The 18,847-nt window shown below is 37.3% G+C and overlaps 1 protein-coding gene across 4 annotated transcripts in view; it reads right to left on the bottom strand.

Annotated features, from left to right (window-relative positions):
• PLS1 (plastin 1) overlaps positions 1-18,847 on the bottom strand; it is a 45,534-nt gene that overhangs the window by 21,628 nt on the left and 5,059 nt on the right. For 2 of the 4 annotated variants that reach the window (XM_075098851.1, XM_075098850.1), the window contains one exon: positions 3,221-3,328. In XM_075098851.1, coding sequence (XP_074954952.1) covers positions 3,221-3,290 — 70 coding nt within the window. In that variant the 5' untranslated portion in view covers positions 3,291-3,328. Of the gene's footprint in view, positions 1-3,220; positions 3,329-3,558; positions 3,767-3,793; positions 3,895-18,847 lie in introns of those variants that run through there. The other 2 variants (XM_075098849.1, XM_075098852.1) reach the window with 2 other exon arrangements.

Below are 18,847 nucleotides of genomic sequence, written 5' to 3'. Positions count from 1 at the left end.
AAGTAAGCATGTGGATTAGAGGCACAACTAGCTAGAAGCTGTGCCATCTTGTTATGTATTTTCTCAGGAACTATCTTATAATCCCAAAGCACAGCTGTAACAACATGGCATATTTATAAATAGTCAAGTTTAAGCTTTTTTTTAAGAAACCCAACAAAATTCTCTATAAACCTTCAAGCGAAGGGGAGATCAATTATTATATTCCTACTGTAGATATTATACCATTTGCAATCAATACACTCAAATCTGATGCAAGTTCGTATTAGAAGGGCACACTTAAACAAGAAAAACTACTTACACAGGAACTCTATCTGACTCTGTTTTGTTTCTTAGCCTAGTATCTGATACACATTTTCTGTTCTTCAAAACTTTTGATGTGGTTAGGCTTACCTGTGAAGAATATATCTGGGATGATCTGCATCTGTTTATTAAAGGTGACCTTCCTTAATCTATTAACTAACTCTGTTGGGAGCTATTTGTAGTGCCACCTTCACTTACGCTTGGCTCCCAAGACCACACATCCAGAATGTCCATGTATAGCAAAGTATCAGAATGCTTTTTGCAACAAAAGGTATGGTATAGGTCCACAATTGTGGAAAGAAATGAATGGCTGTATCATAAAAACAAATTAAGAAACATTCAGTATAATTTGTGTTACTCATGAGGAAAAATGCAGCAGCACAGAAATCATAAAAATACCCTTTGTACTTCCACCTTAGGCCAATCTGTGTGCAGAAAGCTGTCCTGAATTTTTGTCTTAGTTTATCAAAGCACCATTTAACAAACCTATATGTTTTCATCCAGTGTAATGTGTAAATGAATCAAACACATTAACTGTTCCTAATTTTTTTATATCTATGCGGATTTCCATATATGAGTGTACACATCTATACAAGCAGAATTTGAGAAAAATAGCCATACTTGTACCTATACTGCTATGTCTATGCAATGAAGAGAACTACTTTTAAAAGTAGGAAAGCTATAGTCCATACACAGTATAGATGAAGCTCAATCAAATACAAGAAATCATATCCAGCATAATTAGTGCTGGATATAATGTCTATAATTTTGTATATTTCGTGCTAATATTTTCCATGCTTGACAAGAATTTTCAGTCTCTTTCACAACCATATTAAAGCTCTTGAAAAATATGAATTAATAGTATTTTTCCAGTTCTACAAATGATGCATCTAAGGTATGTAATTTAAGAGTACGTCACAAATAACATAATGTGTCAGAAACAGAAGCGAAACGATGAGGCCACTTTTCTGACTTGTCACGATGCTCCCACTTTGGGGTTTTTTTCATTTACTAGTTAAAGACCTCTCTTCATATTGTCTCTAGTATCAGAACTCAGTCAATACCAACAGTCTGGATGAATATGCATCACATTACAAAAAGCCAAGCAGAGAAACATCCTTTCTCCTCTAGCCATAACTGATTGCTATGCAGTAATTTCCCCATAATCCATACTACACTCTGTAGCTTCTGTACAGCTTCATAAGAAGGCTACATTTCACTGGCAACAAAATATTAAAAACACCTGTTAAAAAAATATCTGTGTTTTTCGATACTACCAACAATTCACAAATCACTACACAGTCAAACTTTATGCCTGCATATGTATCAATCCATCCACTGTCTGGCTTGCAGACACGTAACAACACAAAACAGGGATGGTCTAAAAAGCAGAAGACGTGCTCATGAGCTCACTCAGATTACCAGCTATTTTATTTCTCTAGGTTCGTCTTTCACTGAGGTTAAGTTTCCATGATGACAAGCAGAGAGTTTAAATATATGCCTTTTCTCTCAATGTACCAATATAGCTGCAAACATTTCATCCATAAAGATACTGGAAATATAAAAATGAAAGAAGAAAAAAGCAAAATGAGGTTTAATTTTTATATTATAGTAAGGAAGAAAAAGCTTTTCAGTGATAGGCGCAGTACAGACAATATGTAGAGCAGAAATGTGAAAACATGCAGGAAGGAAAGGGAAGAAGAGAAGGAACGCAGATGGTGAAAACCAAACAGACTGAAAAGCTGCCAGAGAACACCAGTGACTATCTGCCTATCCTAACACCTCCCAGTAGACTGATACATGTATACAGTGCTTTTTTTCTTTGGTCTGTCTTTCCAGCTCCCGCAGGCTATAGACTTCTTGAGCTACAGACTACATCATGTATTACCTTCCATGCACATATCTTATTCCTTTGGTTTTTGGGTTTTTTTTTGTCTCAAACACATCCCAAGTCAATGGGTTCATGGTTTTATTATTTGTCATGAAGAAAAGTTACTTATTTTTATTTTAAGCTTTCTGACTCTCTGCTGGACATCACGCGATACCTGCATTGACAGAAACTGAATAATTCCTTTTTCCCCCTCTTCCATACTACTCATGGTCTTACAGATCTCTAACACACAGCTTACCAATAGTCTCTTTACCAAGTTGGAGACTCCTAATATTTAAGACTTCTTGCCTAACGCAACCCTGTTCCCACTTTGTGAATGATTACAAATGTTTGTCTGATTTGCTGAGCTATGTAGTTACATGTCACCCCCACAGAACTGCAGCAAACAAGAAATAAAACAGACATGAACTTTAACATTCACAACGGTATTGCGATCTGAAAATAGGGTTGCTACATAATTTCTCACTCTTTCTGTTTACTCTCAGATTAATCTGCAAACATCTTGTCAAGCATACAAAATCGTACAGTTATTTATTAACATCTGATAGCTGCAAAAGCAAGATCAAAAAAACTCCAAGTTTAGCTTACTCAAAATGTAAAATCCAATCAAAAAAAACAAAGAGAAATTACTAGTTTACCAAAGCGTGCAAGAAAAGGAAAACCAAAGTGTCAGTAATCTAACATGAAAATATATTTCACAATTGAAGTTTAATCAAACTTTTTTCAGATTTATTGAGTTCAAAAAACTGCATTTTGACACTTATGCTGCATATACAATGGCATAAATAATACATTTTCTGGCTGGGCAGTTGCAGTTGTTTTCATTACTGAAAGAAATGAATGAATGCACATAGTTTTAGTGCAAATAAGGGAGTTTATGTAAACATTCTTATTTTCTTAGCTATTACTGGCAATACAAAAGGAAAACATGGCTCTATCAAAACAGGGTGATCTGTAGAGACTTCCACAGATCCTACACAGCTTTGCAATGTTAATGCAATCCTTACTATTGTCTTATTTAAAACATACCTATTTTACTGAATGCTTCTCTCAGTTCTTCAAGCTCTTCGCGAGAGATAGTAGTTATGTTGTTTTCCATCTCTGAACAGAAGAAGTATTGCTCTCAGTTGCTTACACCTATTAATAAAGAGGAAATATATAAGGCTTTAATTCCAAGCACAAACTAATTAATACAAGTTACCTTATATTGCGAAGATCAGTATCAGACCTGAATGACGTTTCCAAGCCTGGCACGCTTAAAATGTCACAAGCAACACTTTTAAAGTACCTCAGACACCTAGTAATTCTTTTCACTGTAATAGTGACTGAGAATTCACAGTAGGAGCATGTGCTTTCAATGCACTTACGTTTTTCATTTGCTTAGAATAAGCACTGACCAACAGTCTACCTCCATCGCTTGAGTGGCTTTCCAACCTTAAAATCATCACCTTCCATTTCAACAAACAATTTTTAGAAAAATTAGTTTTAGTGCAATGCAGTATCATTGCCAATTAGCATTTAGTGCTAGGAACTAGTCCTGCAAAGCATTGAGCATGCCAACATTTGAACAGTAGTAACCCTTAGTGGAACACGTTCAAGCACCTGGTTACAATCAGCAGGTGAAAGCCGATGAGCCTTTCCACAGCTGCTGCAGAAATTACCACCTCCTGACCTTTACTCCAGCCTTCTGACAAGCCTGTTGCCTCACAACACTGTCAAAGAGCCAAATAAAGGCTTTTACTGAGCATGAAGATTGGAGTCTCAATGTGAATCTACTTTCTCTACCTAACTCCACAAAAAAGCAAAACAGAAGGCACCTTCACAGGGGTTGATAAACCCCCATGACAGATCCTCACCTATTTCCTCTTATTGAAGCTTTACCACAACAGGATTATTCAGACCCTTGTTAGTAAGTGCAAGTTTGTAAAGAAGTCACACGCAATTGTCTCCAATACACCAGCTTATATTTGCATTTGCTATTTTCCACCGTGCAGATGCCGTTGGCACACACAAGGTATGCCTATGGCAGCATCCACCTGCCTGTGCAAAGCTCTGAGCAGCACCGGGCTGTAGAGAGCACACTGTGCTACAGGGCTGCTGCGCCTAAATGAAGTCAAAGTTGTGTCTTTGCTTTTACTTTATAAGCCAAAGCGACAAAAATCCACCTTACATTACTATTTTCAAAGATGTCCTATACCGGTGTACGTTTTCCCTTCTAGTTTAGTTGTTTCTGGTTTAATGTTTTTGCTTGAGAGCAAGAAAAATATTCTTGTAATGGCCAGCTTATTATTTGCTCTTAATAATTATATTCAGACCTGCTATATGCAGCTGCTTCTCCCCCAGAAATCATGCATATCAACAGAACAGGATGTCTAAGGCTGTCAATATTCTAACATCCTCATATTTACCAGTATCTCTCAGGGTAAAAAGGAAACAAGATACAACTTGACAAAAAAAAAAAACAACCCAACAAAAACCACCCATCTGGATTAAAAATTGACTTGCAAATATTAAATTATTAAGAAACACTGTTATTCAACATATTTGGATACTATGTTGGAAAGCACGTCACTAGATGGAGATTCAGGTAGCCAGAAATTAGAACTCGACAAAGATACTGGGCCTGATAATTTTTCTCAAATCTACCAATCCAAAGCTATGTATTATGGCATTCCTCCTCATATTATTTTGCCTTTTGTTGAATCTGGAATGATAAACTTTTCATCATTTATATTAATATTCTATATAAATAGGAGTTCTTAAATCAAAAAGCTTTGTAGAGCTCTTAACTGTAACTCTGCACACGTTTAGGTTCCAGGCAGTTTTCAATAAGATGGTTGTGACTCCCACAACAGCATTTCCTTAAACACAAAGTAAGTTTTTACCTTTGGTAGGCAATGGGACATTCTATTTTCTACTGTTTTTAACTGCTGGTAAGAGAACTCTGTATGGGACAGAATAAACTATACAATACTATGCTACGAAGTACTAAGAATTCTTGATCTGTTTGTAAGGAAAAAAATACTCTGCAGGAGATGATGGAAAGGTCTCTAGAGCTAAGAGAAATGCTGAACAAGGTATCCTACATGTAGCTAAACCTGTATGCATAATGACATAAGCAATGTTCATGAGCTAGCAACGAGCAGCACCCAACTTTTTTCAAAATAGTCGCTTTTTTATTTAAAAATACTATTTGTTCAAAATACTACAAAATACTGCAACTTATTTTTAAAGAACATTTTTTACACTTGTTATTTTTTCTCTCAGTGGTGGGTTTTGTTTTGGTTTGGTTTTTTTTGATCAGTGGGGTTATGTTTTGAAGTTTGTGCTTATCTGAAACCATCAGAGTTAGACATTCCCTTCAAAAAGAAAATTACTTGGAAGTTAAGATTCTCATGTAACAAACTTCAACTGGGGTCAGGATTTTAAGGAAAATAAGTAACATGAGAGATGGTGAAACCTTCTAAGGTAGCAACTGCATTGCCAGGCCATTCAAGAAAATACACAAGAGTTTTCATCACAACAGTATGTGACTACTGTCTCAAAGTACAGAAGTCAAAATATTTATTTGGGCCCTATCTACACTTACATTGCTGCATAAGATAGTGCATCTAACTTGTTTTTCTCTATGTAACTGATTCTCTTATAAGCAAATGTTTCTGCTTCAAGGCAGTAGTTTCCATTTCTTCCATGATGATAGTTAAAGTTTCTGCAGTAATTTAGTTTTCTTCCACGATGATATAAAAAAAGAGTTCTTAAACAACAGTGGGTTATTTTAATGAGATTCTGTCTACTTTACTCGGGTTAGTATTTCCTCTGTCTTCACTGGGACTATTCCTGTGGGTTACATGGGATACGGCCTTGAGGGTGGGTGGCGAGTTAAGTCGTTTTCCTTCATGTCACTCAATCTTATTTAAGTACTAAAATCCTACTCATCCATTTTGCTAAGCTTACTAGCAGCATGTACCAGTCTTCACACTCAAAAAAAAAATTAAAATATATATTCAGAAAAAATGACCTTACACACACACGTTTCTGGAAGCGCAAGTACTTTGACTGGAAACCTGGTGTGGCAATTAAAAAAATAAAGAAATAATGAACTGTGGAAAAATTGGGGGAAAATATTAAAGATTTAAATCCGAATTACTAAGGAAATTTAAAGGACACTGAAGCTACAAAAATACAGAAGACATTCCCCTGAAATACAGAAACAGCATGCCAAAGCATAAGTGAAATATTCAGTCACACAGATGCAAAAGACAACACCAGATCTGTCATACTGTTAATATTTTAACTGTTTACCAATACCATGAGTCAGATTTTATAAAAAACAATTTCTGCAAAGTTGCAATTAGTTTTACTCCTCCCTTTTTATGATTCACAATTTAGATTTTCCATCACTCTATTTCAGAAAATAGCGATCTTGCATTTCCAAAGACATTGATTATTTCAGTAACACAGTAGAAACATCTGTTCTTGAATGAAACAGATAAATAAAGCTAATACCTCTGCTCTAAAGAGACGGTCTTAAATACCCTATTGTAATATTACAGGGTAAATTAGCTGGTCAATTAAATGGTAGAAGTGCTGCAATCATGGTTCTGGCATTCAGGAGATCTCGTTTGAGTAAGCAGAGGCAACAACTAAACTCGTCAGATATTTCAGACAATTTCAATATAGAAACAGAGACCTTCTATCTCAGCTAATAAATCCATTGCGCATACGGGTTTATCACCACCCAAGATAACTGTCCACAGACAATGCTGACAAGATTTAACATTAAGCCTCCAAAAGCACATGTCTATTGAACTATGACTACCTGCTGAGAGATATATTCGATTACAGAGAACGCATTTCCCTGTACTCCAGCAGCGTTCATACGACACTTAGATTTTTCTCTAGTCTATGCTCATGTTAAACCACCTCCTGCTGCCCCAGGACAGGGTGGGTACGAACACTGATCTTATGCTGAGAAAGTGCCCTTGATCTTCTTTTAAGTCCCTGCATATACGCTTAATGTGAACTAACAGTATTCATCTATCCCTCCCCTGCCTTCTACACCCGGAAGGTTTTTTGTATCTAAAGACAATTCACTAAGGCCTCCTGGAAACGTTCCACATCCAACACTAATACAGATGCAAACTACTGTTGATACCATCATGGTATTTCTTTGTGTGCGGAGGAGTATCTGTGGCTGAGCAACCAGGCAGGATAAAGCGAGCAAGCCGAAAAGCAGTTCCTGCCACTCTTTTGACCCATTATCAAAACCAGGGCAGTTGATTGGCAATCAGGCCCAATAATTTTCTCCATCCTTGCAGGCAATTGGCAATTTCTTTTCCTGCTCTTCATTTCAAATTCTGTTTGCCTTGTTTCCACACGCAGCTGCTTCCACAATGACAACTGACATTACAAATGCTGACTCAAGAGCTTATTTTCTTTTGTTGCTGTTATTTTTGTCTGGCATTAGGGAAACAAGTCTTGATTGCAGAATGTAGTCCTCTAAACATAGAAAGAAAGAATCGAATACACCTGTAGAATGATGAGCACTGGGTCTTATAAAGAAAGATACAAAAATAGATCCACTCCTAATGCAGCAAAGAGGATGCTTGTAAACCTTTAAAACAGGAGAGCACCAAAAGGTCGAGGTAATTAGCTATATAAATACATATCCCTGTATACATTAAAAAATTTAAAAAGATATTGCAACTGCTGAAGCACATTGCTAATTTTTGAACGAAAAGGCGGGTATAATTATGGTATCAGGTACAGTTATTAACAGAGTAGTATGAAGTGGAAAGTTCTTTACATATCATACAGTCAGTCTCAAGTTTTACTACACCTAAAAGACTCAGAGGGTATGTTTCTCAGCCTGGGCTCGTACACATGGCTGGATATATTTATGACCATCAAAAGCATTTAATTACTAGAAGTTAGAGGATAACAATGAAGAAATGTTATGCTTCAAACATATAAACTGATAATCCATGGAATTTTCCTCAATCTTCTATGTACAGCGTTACACAGTGAACAAGGTACAATTTAAGAGAGAAAAATAGGGTTTCTTTTTAACTTCTTCCAAAACTATATGTACTGATCTTTGCTAGTGGAAGACTATCAAACCAGCCAGAGTGATAAATTTTGTGCCCATGAAATATGTATCTCATATAAGGAGGAGCAGAAGATTCACATTTAAGTTAATTATTCACTCCACAGGAATTTATTCAACATAGTACAGTAATTCTGGTGAATAATAAAATCAGTATTTTCCACTATGCCTTTAAGATAAACATGGGTGACTTGGGAATAAACAATAAAACAATAAGCTGAGATACATAACTGTTAGACTGGTCACAGGCCTGATCTGACTTCACGTACTATGGTATAAGTACAAAATAATTTCATGAGGCTTAAGTCAGGACGAAGAGCAATTCTATTATAAAGCAGATACATGTTTACTTTAGAAAGATACCTTTTCATCTAAACAAAATGCCTCCAAGCTTCCTTTGGCTGCTGAGTGTACAGTATACATGGCTACATTCAAATTCATCAGCAGTATCAGTTTCACGGAGTTTCCTTCACATACATCATTCAACAGGATCTCAGCCTGCCTGTGCTTTGTATTGATGCATTCAGCACTCCTAAGAAAAAACATCAAGGGAAACCTTACTTGTGCCAGAAGGACCACTTCTAGGAAAGTAATTCAGAAAAAATGCTATTGCATGCAGAGTTCATAGAAGTACCTTTCCTGAAACGTACTGCAAACCTAACCTGTTTACAGTTTAGCTACACCAACACTTTGAGCTGAATTTGCCCAAACTGATTATCTCAGACCATGTGTGACCTGTTTTGGTTTGGTTAATTACTTATTTTCCTAAGAGTTCTACACATTTCACCTGCCTCCAGCACAGGGCTGGGAGTGTGTTATCCCATCTGTTCTGGAACAGGGACATGACATCTGTCTATCCCATATCCACACGCAAAGCAATGTCTCCTCATCCACAGAATCATAGAATCATTAAGTTTGGAAAAGACCTCTAGGATCATCAAGTCCAACCATCAACGCAACACCCCCAGGCCTCCTGAACCACGTCCCAAAGTCCCACGTCTACACCTTTTTTTGAACACCTCTAGGGATGGTGACTCCGCCACCCCTCTGGGCAGCCTGTTCCAATGCCTGACCACTCTTTCAGTAAAGATTTTTTTCCTAATATCCAATCTAAACCTCTCCTGACATAACTTGAGGCCATTTCATCTCATCCTATCACAAGTTACTTGGGAGAAGAGACAAACATCCACCTTACCACAACCTCATTTCAGGTAGTTGTAGAGCAATAAGGTCTCCCCTCATTCTCCTTTTCTCCAGGCTCAACAACCCCAGTTCCTCATAAGACCTGCTCTCCAGACCCTTCACCAGCTTTGTTGTCCTTCTCTGGACACACTCCAGCAACTCAATGTCCTTGTAGCGAGGGGCCCAAAACCGAACACAGTACTTTATGTGCAGCCTCACCAGTGCTGAGTACAGGGGCACTATCACCTCCCTGCTCCTGCTGGCCACACTATTCCTGATACAAGCCAGGATGCTGTTGGCCTTCTTGGCCACCTGGGCATACTGCTGGCTCATGTTCAGCTGGCTGGCAACCAATACCTCCAGGTCCTTCTCTGCTGGGCAGCTTTCCAGCCAATCTTACCACGTGTTGCCTGACTTATAAAATTCCTGCTTGAATCTGTTGTGTCAAGGATTCTTTGGGGCTGTGCTCTTCCATTTCATTTGCTCTAAGCATGCTGTAGTCTAGAAGAGCAGGTGGTATGCAAGAATTCTCCTCTGCAGTTGCTCCCTGCAGCTGGCAAGAGAAGGCACAGCACCTTCCTCTCCAGTTGCAAAGACCAAGGGGAAAGGAGGCAAGTGAACTCCAGTCTTCACAGTCCCACAACATATCACAGGCCACTGTTCTACTTCTCCTTGTCTCATTTGTTTTAATACAACAAGCTGTGGTATTAACAAGCATGTCATCAAGAACAAATCTGAAATAGTGATATCCTCTGTGAAACCAGTATGCTGAGGTGATACAAGTCAATGCCACTAGCCCTGCAGAGCTGTGTGAGTTACTGCATTGTAACTGTAGTTTCTGATGTTTGCAAATACAGTCTCTCATAACACACTATAAATGTGGTGAGATCACTTTTGTAAGTAACACAGAACAGAAAGGGAGTTAAATTTGTGTATTTCTGCAATACAGTGTATCCTGTACTCCCTACCTCTTAGCAAACCATTTCCAGATGAAAAATATATGCACGAAGCTGCTTCCATGCAAGAAGTAGCTTTTCTTTAGGACTTGAGAATACCAGGCAAATCAGTATTGGAAATACTGAAACAAGATTTTTCTCATAGATCTCTTGATAAGAGACAACACTTCTGTTTTTCAGAATACAAAATTGGATCATCTGCAAAAACAATAATCTGAAGTAAAATCATCCCAGTTTTGAGACAGGCTTTACATTTCAGTTAATGAAAATTTCAACATTGAGTATTCTGAACTGTCTGCATATTTTATGTAATTTAAATATAACATTTAGCTTTCCAATAAATTAGGGAGTACAGAACCAAAGTATACAACACAAAATACTAAACAGTTGTGCCATAATAAGCAACAAATTAAAGGACACAAAAACAGTTTCCCTACAGAATCTCTAACATGGTTGAACTCAAAGAACTCTGATCCAAAGTAAAGGTTGGATACAGTGAATCTGCTAAAGCAGCACTTACTCTTAGTTTTATTACGCACAATCTTTGCCTTGGTGAAAGTTCAATAACAGCACGCACGTGGTATCTGAGTGCTGCCAAGGGAAGTGCAGACACATAAGAAAAATGAAAGCACAGTAGGAATTTGAAGACACTCAAACCATAAATCTTAATTTTCTTTTATGCTGTCTCAACATCTTTCATGATCAGTTTCAAATATTTAAAATATTTGTTTCATTCCTCAACAACATAAATATTTAATCAGGAAAAAGAACACAAAAGGCATAAAGACTTAATGTTTAACACAAACATACCAACTATCCACTAATACCAGACTGTTTCCACAAAAAGTGTTTTATTCACAAGGAGTTCCAAGAAGAAGCTGATGTTCTCACGGAGATTAAATAAACAAGAATAGAGTTGCTACAATCTACAGTAGAAAAGGATGGTCCTATTATGCTCTTTAAAGAGGCCTGAGCCTACTACTTACAGGCAAACGGTGTGGAGACCAAGCTAAAGGTACGTAAGTTGGAATGCCTAGATGATTTCATAAGCTACGAAGATGTGCCACCGACCTACAGCAATTCAGCTCTGAAATACCCTAATCAAGCCTTACATTTGGTCTAAAGGAGATTAGTTACTTTTGCATTCAGGTACAGAACATCTTCCAGGGGCTAAAAATGTACCTTATCAGATATTACCACAGCAATGGTACCAGAGTTATTAAGGACAAGTTTTTTCAATTGTATTCCAACAAGTTCAACTGGAGTCAGCTGAATTTGTGCATTTTTAGCATCTCTAATGATCATGTCATAAACTAATGAAAAACTTTACAAACAAATAACTCAAGTACAACACAACCGCAATGATACTCCTTCTAAGATAGACAGAAGCCGCTCCTTTACTGCTGCCATAGAAATGCAAGTGTTAGTGTAAACAGAAAGGTTCCTTGAGGTCTCAGTTCTACAGTTCATTACACACAAGGAAAGTCACAAACATAATCGCTGATGTTTTAATTTTACAATAAGAAACTCTTGCATCCAGCAGTAAGACCTGCATGCCATTAATGGCACACAAGGATGGGAAAGAATGGGGAAAAACAGTGACGTAAGGAGTGGGACTAGGGACTTCCCTTGGGAGACACGAGATGGAGAAGACCTTCCCTTTGTTGAGCAAACCCTAGAACAAATGTCTCCTCTAGCCTATTGGAAAAATGTACATTTGTCAAAACCACTAGGACTGTACTAGATGTGATCTTTGCAGGTGTGGTATTAACCTTCCCAATGTAAATCATTGTAGTGTTGCTTTAGCTTCCACCATATGGTCCAGAGTCTAGAATACTTTTTACCTTTACTGATAAAATTAGAACTAGTGCTTACAAAGCAAATTCGCAAGTCCTAGTATATAACTCATGCAACTTGCAGCCCATTTCCGAGAGCTGTGTGGCTCACACTTGAGACCCATTTTCACCCCTGTGCTTCAGATATATAACATAGTTAAAATCAGGTCTGCTTCTAGTCACAATTAAAGTCACATGTATTTATTTGCAATGAAAAATTTTATTCACATTGAGCATAGCCGTGTTTTCCTCCAACAACTCAAGAACGCTACTGAGCCTGCCCACTATAACTCAAAATAATAATGGTAACAGAAGTGAAGCAACCCTGTTATGGCATCTTTTTATCAAAGAACCTGACGCTGAGTTTTTAAATATAAATTAAACATTTAAAGGCAGTGTTCTGAAACCAAAAATCTTGCTTTTCCATTTTACGCATGGGAAAGTCTGCATTCAAGTAATCCATGATTGCAGAGCTACATTCAAATTAATTAGCAAGGTATTAGCAAGTTAGGATGGGGCTCAGGACAGATTAAGGTGATTTAGTGGAAGAAACTTCTGTACAAGTGTAAAAATCAGGTTTACACTGGTCCAGGAAGCATATGACAGAGCCTTGAATAGAAACCAGATTTGTCTTTCATTCAACAAGTTCAATCAACTTAATATACGGTTTCATTTTTATACGACCTTTTCCTAACTCCTCTCACCAGCAGTAACATGTGATACTCTCCAAAAATCAGTTTATTATACTGAAACCTGTGTCGTATGCTGACTAGTCATTTGGCTTCCCTGTACAAAAATGGGCTAGACCCTCCTTCCTGGAGAAGTTTTGCAAGTCCCATCAATCACCTCTTCCGCTCTTTCTATTCTACAAGGCTACCCTTGCCTCACGACCTTGTCCCCGTACCCACCATCTTTACCCATATGAATGTCTTTGTGTATCACTTCCGAATGTATCCACGCAGTGGTCAGGGAAATGCACTGTCTCTGGAAGGCCAGAGCTGGCAAGGATCATGCTTTCCAATTAGCACTGGAAGCCAGTGCCTCAGGTGCTGCTGCCAAAAGCAAGATAAAAACATGGGCTGAACCAACACCAGAGCCACCATAGCAGAGGGTGCCAAAACCACTAACTGTGGCAAGATGAATGCTTACTAAGGTCTGAGCATCATGGCAGCTTTACCATGCAAATGCATGATGTTAGATGGAAAGAGTCTATCATTAACATAAAGAATATTTGATGAGAAGCTAGGAAAAAGTTTGTCATAAAACCCATTTGATTACCAGTTACCGCTCTGAAGAATAGAAATTTTTTTTTAAAAGTCCAAACTTGGTTTCTCGGTGACATTTCACTAATCCAAACCACACTAAAATATAAATGGAAAGGCTACACTAGTAAAAGCAAGTTCATTCAGGCACTCCATCCTCAAGTTATTTTTTGTGCCTAGGCTGATGTTACATATCAAGTTTACAACAGCAAAAGGGAGTGCATTAAAAGACACACTGGCTAATGATACTTAATCTCTTTCTTTCTCTGACTAGGTTTACACACATGCAGCTTTTGTTACCATGCAACCACAATGACAAATAAAAATTGTGTTATTTTAATAGGAAATTCCTGTATAATCAATCTCTGATATATATCTTAATTCAGAAACAAATCCTGAAATTCTTATTGAAACATTTGCATCAGTAAGAGTTTTGTCTGTGCACACAGCAAAACTCATGCTCAGTGCGCATGACCCATTGACAGGACCCTCATTTGACAGAGGGGCTTTCTGGGTGTCAGTAGTCATAACGCAAACTTTTCAAAAACAATCACAAGTCAGACTCTAACAAAAAAAAAAAGGTCAGACAGTTTTAAAATTACTCATATGGAGTGACATCTGCCATCTGTTTTCAGATAACTCATTATTCTCAGATTAACTTTTCAAGCTTTTCTCTTTAACTGGAAGGACTAGAAATTTGTTTTAAATTTAAACAGATCCTCACAATTTCTCAACTTCACAAACTGACTTTTGAGGGCATCTTCAATCTTCACGGAAAGCTCAGTTAGATTATGAGAACTGATGATGTTCTGGAAGTCACTGACTCACCATCTTCCCGTCTGCCTCAATTAGAATTTAAATACTATGTTTCTAAAAGTGACAGTGCTATTAAAGCCATGTAGTTGCAATGCTATCTCCACCTCAGTATTCACAGTAAGGAAACAAAAATAGCCAGTAACATTAAAATACAACAAATAGCGCAGCTTTTCACTGTCTACCAGCTTCCTGCACAGCAATTGTTATTAACAGTTTCACAGCCAAAATTGTGCTGCTGCTATTATTACAATTTCACATTACGTGCTCCACAGTTGCAGAGTTTGCTGGATTTTGCATTTCACCTGCTACAGTCAAAGTGTACTCACCTTCAGCTGTTTAATCTGTTACAATATCACTGATATTTTTACAATATCTTTTGCAAGGCTATCAGGTTTTGTCCTAAGCCTCTGTTTCTTCCAGATTCAGTGCTGCTTGAGAGATAGAACATACTGTACTCAGTGTTCTTCGCTAAGGAATTTATCCTTCTATGGCACTCATAACTTCAGAAAAATATCTTTTTCTTAAGCCAACCAGAACATCATGAGCCATTGTTCTCTTCAAGCTTGAAAATAACACTTAGTTAGCACATAACTTGAAAAGCAAAACTATGAACAAAGCCATCAGTGAACAGACTGAAGCAGAGCAGGAGGGAGACCTTAAAACAGTGCAACTACAACGCTCCAGAAAACTACTGCCTTTACCTTTCTGTGTGCCTGCTCACTGGTATTCTGAAGTAGGAAGCCTCAGGTTACTACAAATACTAGAACTCCAGCAGAGCGCCACAGGCTAACTCTTACTAATGAACTTAGTTCTAAGGTCACCCCAGAAGTTAATCATGTGAAGGTCGTTAAGAGTAACAATAGAAAGGCACATTTATTCTCCTGCCCTCAGCAATTAAATTTACATCCGCACATTCTTCATATTCTAGCTAATTGCAATTACTAAAGAGTACCAAATAGACCTGCATTGACAGTGTATTTTTCAGTTTTCATTAATTATCAGATGGCAGTACGGCCTTCTGTCACCTGCTAATTCCTCGTTGAACTCTACACGGTTCAAAAGATTATTAGAAGATTAGACTGATCAGCTACTATACTACTAGCAAGCTAGGATTTTCTGTCATGGAAAATTCATAGGTTATTTTTGTTTTTCTTTTTTTCATTGGTCAAGCTAGAAGAAAAAGGAGGTGGTTCTACAATACACAGCAAAAGCAACTGGCAGCATTTCAAAACCATCCAGTCTCTCCAGAGTCCACAGACGCATAAATGCTACCCATTTGCCAGTTCACAGCCTCAAGGAGCTACGATTGCTATGGTGCTGAGGATAAAAGGAGCACATCAGTAAATCTGAGTAACTAAAACTAAATAGAGCATTGTTTGTAGCTTCTGAACTAGAAGACTATCTGGGGCACGCATGAAACGCTGTTGCTGGTACTGTAGTTCTTATTAATTAGGCCAGAACATCTACAGTTGTTGTTGCCAACTGTCATTTTTAATCATATTTTGCAAAGGAAAAAAGGAAGCAATTCCTTAGCAGATTTTTTGTAACTAAATTATTCAAAACCTTAGCCTTAGGATTCATATGATTAGGAGATAGCTTTCATTTAAGAATATGAAGCTGTTCTTGATGTTTACATCAAAATTTTACCATCTTTCTTACAAACGTCAGAAATAAAATTTTAAAAAGCCTTTATGAAGGTCTGGGATTTAGACAAATTATTTGATTTTTTTTTTTAAATAGTTTGAGCTGGCAACATGAGCAGACATCCATAAGCATTTAAATCATACATTGCAACTATGCAAAGCAATGCATAGACATGCATGATGTTTCCTTTTTTCAAGTGTCAAAAACATTCATCCAACAAAATAGTGCTAGGCTAGTAACAACCCTTACAATCCTAAAAATGATAGTTTAAAAAATTACTTGTTGCTTTAAAATTAATGACTTAAAGTCACATAAAGTGAGAAAGATATGCTTATCTTAACTAGAGTTATCTACACTCTAGTAACTACAGGGCACAATACTTACTACACAGAAAAATCCTGCAAGCTGGTCATGCCAACCACCTTTGTAAAGAGTCTTTTTGCTTAAACATGAATTCTGAGTATTCTTAAATTTGATGTGTATTTATATTTGCTTTGTGCTAGCCATCTTAAAATATGTCCCACAGTAATATGACAATTGTTTTCTCTCATAGCCTGCAATAAATGCTAGTCTTCCAAAATTGCTAGATAACTGTCCAAAGTCTTTCCAAACCGTGATGCTTTCAAAGTAAAATACTAATATTTCTTACACTGCTTTTAAGTCCTAACACTTGTTAGGACTTTGAAAAAAGATTTCCACATGTTCAGCAAATTAAATTCGTAGCTAAAAATTGCCTTTTTCATAATAAAATGATCAAGTGTGATCAACAATCTGATAAATCAGCTCTTTTACAAGGGCAAAATATGTCCCTGGAGGAGATCTTACAAGACAGCCATTTTACTTCACATAATATTTTACTAAATAGGCAAACATTTTGGATTTTAAGTTAGCTACAAGTCTGTACCAAGGGGCTGATCCTCCTCCCAGTAACCTTCACAAAAACTGAATAACCATCATGTTCTTTACTGTCACTTTACACAGTGACAATTCATGAAAAATAACTTAGATTTCCAACTCTCCAAAATTAATGCTTTTGAGCATTAAATAGGAATCTATATTTAAACCCCAATTTTTAGATTTCTAAATGTGGCACAGAAATATTTATTGTGCTATTACTATCCATTAGCAAGCCAACAGTGTGCTTACCTTCCATACTTCCATTCAGATATGAGGGACAAACTTTCTCACTATTACTGGTCTATCTCCCTCTGATTGAGGAGGCCAGCTGAAAGCAATACAAGTCCAAAGTGACATCTTAATGAAGCAATTCTTAGGTAGCAATGACTCATCCAACATATGCTTATTTGGTTGAGAAGGACTGATATGGATTAATCCTACTGAGTTTAAATGCCTTGATCTTAATTTACTTAGTAAAAAGCAGAACAGAAGCTTAAAGAATAAAGTATACGGCAGAAGAATTTGTTCCATAGATCAACCACCACAAAAGATATCTCAGGAGGGAAAGCACACAGAAATTTTGGAATGCAACAGAAATATGTGGATTTATTACTACAGTTATTTCATAATTTCTGCTTCCCCAAGGCAGTCAGTCTATAAGACAGAACTTGATTAAAAAGCCCAGCTTGGCTGACCCAGTAGCTGTCCTTCACCACAACAGGAGGGCTGTCATTTTAGGGTCCAAGCCACCTTATGAAAACAAATATAACACAGAGCGCCAGAGTAGGGATTTGCTCTGGCATGACAAACAACTAGTTTCGTGCTGCCATCAAGCCTCTCTGGGGAGCAGCTTTAATAGGACGTGATCAAACCACCTTGCCCATGCCATAGAAGTCAACCGGGAGGTTTGAGTTTCAGGCAGAATGGATTGTCTTGGAGATTTTGGGGTGTGTACACATTACTTTTGGATTTTTAAGTCTCTGTCTAAAAAAAAAAAAAGATTGCATTCCCTCTTAATACCACCTTTATGCAAAAGCTTAACCAGCCTGACACATAAAGCATTACCAAACTGCAAGGGGCAACTGAAATTTTGCCAGTCTTAACTTTTTTAGAAGGGGGGCGGAGGTTGGAGTAATTCCCATATACACAATGGAAGCTTCCACTTTGCAGTGGTGTACCCACATGTACATTTTAATTAATTCTGATAAAATTACATTTTATCACATTATTACATAATGTTCAAAATATTACACAGTTCCCAACACTGTAGCTAACAAAGGATATATATTTTCCATGTATGTTAAGCAATACATATCTGGAGACACATAGCAGAATAATGAAATCCCTTTGGAAAGATCAAAGATATATTCATTAGGATATGAAAGAACACAATCTAGTTTCCCTGTGTCGTAAGGGGATAAACCAGTGCAAAGTGAAAGCGTAGGACATGTGGAAACAAAATGAAAGAAAGGTAGACGTGGAGCTAGAAGAGCTTGATAAATCAGTAAGACAAAACCATTCCAAACTATAAAAATTTTGGAAAACAAAAACCTACGAGGGAACACCTGCTTTGAAAAGAAACAGCTAGCTCCTGAAGCTCACTTTGAGACAAATCATTTAAATTATCTTTCAGTTAAATATAATCTTGCTGATAACATATGGCCTAATATTTCAGCTGTACTACATGTCAATGTTTTTAATTAGTCCATTCTACCAACGATTAACAACAAGGTGAAAGGAGAAATACAGTAAGTGAATTAAACTGGTTAATACTGGATCCAGCATTAATATTTTTTTGCTAGTGCCTATTATTATTAAGGAAACATCTGCAGGAGAGCCCTGCAAGTGTGTTGATAATCCTGTTCCTACCAAAAGAATGCATGTAGACTCACACAATCTGCTTTATGCAGAATTTATTTCTGAGGCTTAGGAATACCAGTCTCACTGATGAGCTATTG

Source organism: Phalacrocorax aristotelis, chromosome 7 (genome assembly GCF_949628215.1).
Source record: "Phalacrocorax aristotelis chromosome 7, bGulAri2.1, whole genome shotgun sequence".
Classification (NCBI taxonomy): Eukaryota; Metazoa; Chordata; class Aves; order Suliformes; family Phalacrocoracidae; genus Phalacrocorax; species Phalacrocorax aristotelis.
Note: the sequence above shows the minus strand (reverse complement) of the source record. Positions and strands in the feature narration are given on the sequence as shown.